This window comes from Rutidosis leptorrhynchoides, chromosome 4 (assembly GCF_046630445.1).
Source record: "Rutidosis leptorrhynchoides isolate AG116_Rl617_1_P2 chromosome 4, CSIRO_AGI_Rlap_v1, whole genome shotgun sequence".
Taxonomy (NCBI): Eukaryota; Viridiplantae; Streptophyta; class Magnoliopsida; order Asterales; family Asteraceae; genus Rutidosis; species Rutidosis leptorrhynchoides.
The window spans coordinates 12,435,633-12,442,068 of NC_092336.1; the positions used below are offsets into that span (position 1 = coordinate 12,435,633).

General features: G+C 32.0%; 1 protein-coding gene across 1 annotated transcript; it reads left to right on the forward strand.

Annotated features, from left to right (window-relative positions):
* The first annotated feature begins 210 nt into the window (after positions 1 to 210).
* LOC139840905 (very-long-chain aldehyde decarbonylase CER3-like) lies at positions 211 to 5,741 on the forward strand. Its single transcript, XM_071831146.1, has 12 exons — positions 211 to 248; positions 374 to 551; positions 698 to 921; positions 1,499 to 1,731; positions 2,146 to 2,365; positions 2,453 to 2,571; positions 2,962 to 3,218; positions 3,313 to 3,420; positions 4,213 to 4,419; positions 4,625 to 4,735; positions 4,848 to 5,021; positions 5,494 to 5,741. The coding sequence occupies exons 2-12, from the start codon at positions 432 to 434 to the stop codon at positions 5,647 to 5,649; spliced, it is 1,929 nt and encodes a 642-aa protein (XP_071687247.1). The 5' UTR covers positions 211 to 248; positions 374 to 431; the 3' UTR covers positions 5,650 to 5,741.
* The last annotated feature ends 695 nt before the right edge of the window (positions 5,742 to 6,436 follow it).

A 6,436-nucleotide genomic window follows, 5' to 3' on the forward strand; every position in this document is an offset into this window, starting at 1 on the left:
AACAATGATATTTGATATTGACTAGAGTAAATTGACCAATTACGTAGCAAATTGCGAAAGTATTTAATGAGGAAAGTTCTAATGTTTATAAAAATTAAAGGCGGCACTCTCAACTATAAACCACCACCACCCTCTATTCATATTCCACCTTTCATTAAGTCGTGTATATACTACATGCATCTTAAACCATGCATTATCACTAGTAAAGTACCTCTTCATTACATGATTGATACCTTTAACTGCTATATGTACTTACCACCATCTTTTTATTATTTTCATCAATCATTAATAATAACTTTTATACCATATATATTAATATTAATATTATATATAAATTATAATTATATATATATGTGTTGTCTTATATATATAGTCCTCATTTGTTCTCCAAGAACACCAACAAGTATTTGAAGGCTTTTAGAGAGAAATAAATGGATACTCAAAAAGAAAATATTGATGAAATATGTTTGGAAAATGTAAAAGTTTGTTCATCAGGGAAAATGGGAGCTCCATTGTTTGGTTGGCCATGGGAGAACTTAGGCAGTTACAAAGTATGCATCTCTTTATCTATTTTTACATTTTTTGCCCATATTTTGTTGATTCTTGAAAAAATAATTGTGTTATATATATTGTTATGTTAATGTTAATTGGATTCACTAGTGGGTCTTAATTTAGTTGGAGTTCTTGGTTGAAACAGTACTTGTTGTTTGGGCCACTTGTGGTTGAGTTGATATATTCAAGTGTTTACGAGAAAAGGCGAATGGAGTATAGTTGGCGTTTTCATATTCTACTCTTGTCGTCGCTAAGAGGACTTGTGCATCAATTATGGAGTTCGTTCGATAACATGCTTTTTCTTAATCGAAATACTCGATTATCTAACAAAGGAGTTGATTTTGATCAAATTGACAAAGAATGGCATTGGTATCACTACAACTATCTTTATAGTTTTGACAATTTTAAATGAGTTTTTTCACGCTTAAAAGAGTGAATGTTAGTTAGAAGCGTGAAAAGACGTCGAATATTTTAATGCATGAAAAATGTGGAGTATTAAATTTTTGACACTTTTAAGTGTCATTGAATTTTTCTTTTTGACGCTTTTAAGTGTCAAAAAACACTTGTAAGTGTCAAAAAAACATGTCAAGTTATTCATGTTTTAAGGTGTCAACTACTATAAAGTTTATCTACAACTTCTCTTTTATCATTTTTATAGCTAAAAAATGTTCATCTACAACAACTATAAAGTTTGATTGATCAATTAGATATACTTTATAACTATTCAATTCATTCCAAAATTAGTAAATCTTTCACCTTTCTATTTTATTTTATACTTAAAAAAGTGTCAACTTTCAAAAGTAATATGCTAACTTTACCGATCCACCTATAATTTACGTTTTGTTCAAAGAAAATTGCATAACATATAAGAAAAAGATTAGATGCTAGTTTTTTCTTAGTTGAAAATTATGGCATTTTGTATCTTTTCTTTTTTCTTTTTTCACAGGGACAATTTCATCATACTTCAAGCAATTGTAGCTTCAATAATCTTATTGATCAACCCTACAATGACCAATCTTCCTATTTGGAAAGCAACAGGGATTATTTTTTGCATGATTTTCCATATTGGGCTATCGGAACCTTTATATTATTGGCTCCATAGATTCTTACATACATCATATTTCTTCCAACATTATCACTGGCTACATCATAATTCTAAAGTGAACCATCCATATACAGGTATATATTATGAAGATAGAGAATACATGGCTATTATACATTTAAGTTAGGTGTATAACCAATAGATCATTGGTTAAAAATCAAGTCGAAGCACAATTTTTAAAGTTTTAACTTTTTATAATTATAGGAACTAACAATATATTAGTTCTATACACCCACTAGGTGTATAAGAGCCTAATAATATTCACTTTACTCATATATTAATATATGTATACATATATAACTATATACACAATCAAATAGGTATATATTATGAGGGGAAGACCTAATATAGGTTGATTGGTAGCATAAGACACTAGTGAAATACTCATAGTGAAAAATATTTGAATTTTTAACTAGTGACTATCATTCTTAGATCCTTCATTTCATAAAACTCAATCATTTGTATCACGCGTGTTACCATTTTTGGTGTAGCTGGACATGCAACATTCTTGGAGCATTTATTACTTTATGTAATAATAGGAGTTCCAATTGTTGGGACTACATTGCTTGGACATGGTTCGATCGTCACGTTCTACGGATATATTTTGGCATTCGATTTCCTAAGATGTATGGGGCACACTAATGTGGAGGTTGTCCCTCATCACATTTTCGATACCATGCCAATTCTCAAATATATCATTTATACGCCTACGTAAGCTTTGAACTTTAATTGTTTAAGTAAACGTACAGAGGAGAGAATAAAATTCATGTTTACCATTTGATATGTTACTTTGTTTAGGTACCATTTAATACACCATAAAGACATGAAGACTAATTTCTGCCTCTTTCTGCCACTTTTTGATGTTTTGGGGAAGACCATGAATGAAAGTTCTTGGGATCTTCATAAAGAAATACTCCGTAAGTTCAAATGAGGGTTTATCCTTTTTATTTATTTTTGTTCTAAAATTATAATGTAATGGAGGTGCATGGGATTTATTGCAATGGCAATTTAAGCATGATTAGATAAGAAAAGAAAAAAAAAAACTAAAAACTTTCTTAGGGTGGCTCGGGGAAAAGAGTCAGAGATAATGACGGGATAACCCGGTTAAACTACGTATATCTGAGTAAAAATATGCATTTTCCCCTAGTAGTCTATTACGAAAAACTTTTTCCATTTACTTGAAAAACTTTAGTCGTTTGTTAACTAAACAAGTTGATTAGGTAATTTGGGTATATCACCACTAGGAAAAAGGATCCACATATGCTTAAATCCAACTACCTAATACATGTTTCTCTTGAATTTTGTAGGCAAGAAAGCTAAAGCACCAGAATTTGTGTTTTTAGCACATGGAGTTGATATTATGTCATCAATGCATGTTCCATTTGTTTTTAGATCATTAAGCTCATTACCCTTTGCCACAGAACTTATCATGTTCCCAATGTGGCCTTTTTCTTTATTGGTGGTTTTGATCATGTGGGCTAAATCTAAGCCTTTCTTACTCACATTTTGCCATCTAAGAGGAAGACTACTTCAAAGTTGGATTGTACCTAGATTTGGTTTCATGGTACTATTCTTAGACTAATTCTTACTCAAATTTTTTCATGATATAAGTACTAAAATTGAATTATTTCTTTCAATAATGTGTTTTCTGATGGCAGTATTTTTTACCATTTGCGAAAGACGGGATAAATAATCAAATTGAAGAAGCTATACTAGTGGCTGATAAGATAGGTGTCAAGGTCCTTAGTCTCGCTGCCTTGAACAAGGTTCGATCATTGTCTTACTCAAATAATGACTTAAAATACAATTATGCTACATAAATAAACGAGTCAAACAACTAAAAAACACACTTTTTCAAAAAATAAAAAAATAAAAATAAAAAAATAAAAAACATTTAAAGACCTCTCTAGGCATATCATGATCCATTCACCCTCCCGAGTAACCCGAACAGGGTAAAACATTATACCTGTAACTTTATAGGAAAATATTGGGTTTTACTAGGATGCCATCAACCAGTGGCGGAACCATGATTTTTTTTCACTAGGGTGAAAACGTTTTAAAACCCTAGAAACTTTTTTAGGCAAAATATGGAGGCTTTGGGGAAAAAAATGGAGGTTTTTAGGCATAATTTGAAGGTTTGTGGGCAAAATTTTAAGGTTTTGGGGCAAAATTTGTAGATTTTTGAGCAAAATTTGAAGGTTTTAGGGCAAAATATATAAGTTTTGGAGCAAAAAAATAAAAAAAAAATCCACCCGGGACAAAGTCGAAAAATAAAAAAAAAAATTACTAAAATTTCAAAATCGACTCTTGTCCCACTTAAGATCGCCCCTGCCATCAACATGAAGTATAAGAAAAGCGAATTTCAAATTTGAGGATCATAAAGTTAAAGGCCAACACGTACAATTGTATATGGGCTGGCCCATTTACTAATACTTATAACGCTTGTCATGCCCCAACTAATCGGTAAATGTCTAATCCATTTTATGTATCAATCTATTATGTGTTGATCACTATTATGCACAATATGTTGGACCTTCCTGATTAAAAATATCTCATAGAACGAAGCTTTGAATGGAGGTGGGAAACTATTTGTGATGAAACTTCCGGATCTTAATGTTCGTGTAGTTCACGGAAACACATTGACTGCAGCCGTTATTCTTAACGAGATTCATAAAGATGTAAAAGAGGTGTTCCTAACGGGAGCTACTTCGAAGCTTGGAAGAGCCATTGCCATTTACTTAGCTCGTCGCAAAGTTAGAGTCTTGGTATGCACTTGAAAACACATTTTAATGTTTCATCACTTAGCACAAGTTTAAGTTACAATGAAATGGTAAAAAGTAGCCCCAAATGTGCTACTAATACATAATGATTCCTAAATCACCTTACGCTAAAAAAACATAATGGTACATGCTGGTTTTTTTAATTATCTGGTCTAACTTTATCTTGTTTGGGTGACTAAATTTTCTACAGATGCTTACTAAATCCAAAGAACGATTTTCGAGCATACAAAAAGAAGTTCCACTTGAAAATCAAAATTTACTGGTTCAAGTGACCAAATATCAAGCAGCTAAACTTTGCAAGGTTAGATTGTGTACACTATTCAATTGGTATATTTATGTTAGCCGCGTTATAACTGGCAAAAAGATGATTTGATTTATTAGCGTGATTCAAACTTTTTCATTATTCTAAATAGACGTGGATTCTAGGCAAATGGACTACACCAAATGCGCAAAAATGGGCACCACCAGGAACTCATTTCCATCAGTTTGTGGTTCCACCAGTATTTGAGTTCCGAACTGATTGCACGTATAGTAAGCTAGCAGCCATGAAGCTTCCTGATGATGTCCAAGGGTTAGGAGCATGCGAGGTAAAGTAAAAAGACGCAAATACCTCTTATGTATACGGTGGGAGGGGTCACAGTTTCAGAATTTATAATTTTAGATGGCATCGAGTTAAAGTACTTTTTTTGTAAGACCACTAGTTACCTAGTAGTTTAGGAGCGTTGTCTGACGTAAGGCTAAAACACCCACAACGCCCGTTAGTGGGTGGCTTGTAGGTGTGTGGAACATATTTTATCGAAAAAGATCAAAAGCATTTTTTAGTTACTTTTTTATTATTTACTTTCTTTTTTCACCTCATTTTTATTTTAACTAACAATTATATTTTGACACGTCATCCACAACCTTCTTCAAACAACCATATTTCTAACAACATTAACACGTCACAACCCCACAACCTTCTTTCTCATAACTAATGGTTTAAGAAGGATGAGAAATATCCACTTTATTAATTATTAATATGATACTGTATTTACTATTTACTTAACATGATTTGAGCAGTATACAATGGAAAGGGGGGTGGTTCATGCTTGTCACGCGGGTGGAATCGTTCATCTTCTTGAAGGTTGGAAACATCATGAAGTTGGCCCGATCAACGTTGATCGGATTGATTTGGTTTGGGAGGCTGCTCTAAGGCATGGGTTCAAGCCGGTTTAAATGTTTCTCCATTTGGAAACGTTTATGTTCTCATAGGACAGTATGACACTTCAACAAAGGATTTCAAGTTAACCTCAATGGAGTAGTGTAACTTTTGTTTTCATTATACATGTAATCGTGTAAATGCTTGGAAAAGTATGATTAATGATATTAAATTTTTAGGAAAAGAACAGGAAAAAGTAATATACTTTTCACCCATTTCTATTTAAGGGTGCACCACTTTCAATTTTACAATTAAAGATATCACTTTCATTTTGTAAGAAAAAAAATTTATGGACGTTTTCTACTCGAAATTTCAATGATGCATATCAGTATATCACCGAATTTCTTCTTTATAAAGCGTTAAATAGTAATATACTAGTTATCGAACCCTCGCTTGCCGCCGGGGGTTCGATTTTCAATGTATTTTATTGTGTTTAGTTTGTAAAATTATTTCGTGGCTAACGATCATGTCGTTGAAGCGCAACTCGAGTCGAATTAAAGGTATAACCCGTCAAAGATTTAAATGTTATTTTACATCTCCGCGTTTCGCTATGAAATTGTCGATTTTTAAAAATTTAACGCAAAATCAACGTGTATGAAAAACACCTCAAATATTTATCGTTTTTTAAAAAGCGTCCATTTTGCCTATAGTTAGTATAACGACCCTCATTTTTTCATCTATATTTTCTTCCGTATAATTTAAAATGCCCAAAAAAAAAAAAAAAAAAAAGTTACTGTAGCGCCGAATAGTAAACAAAAAAAAAATTTAATACTTTTTTGCTTTTTATTTTTTTTTAATTTTATT

Bases quoted from the DNA above. Each gene is read 5' to 3' on its own strand.
- LOC139840905 (XM_071831146.1), top strand. From the start codon at position 432: ATGGATACTCAAAAAGAAAATATTGATGAAATATGTTTGGAAAATGTA. The intron at 922-1,498 runs GTATCACTACAA...CTTTTTTCACAG, and splicing joins ATTGACAAAGAATGGCATTG to GGACAATTTCATCATACTTC. The intron at 4,736-4,847 runs GTTAGATTGTGT...TATTCTAAATAG, and splicing joins AAGCAGCTAAACTTTGCAAG to ACGTGGATTCTAGGCAAATG.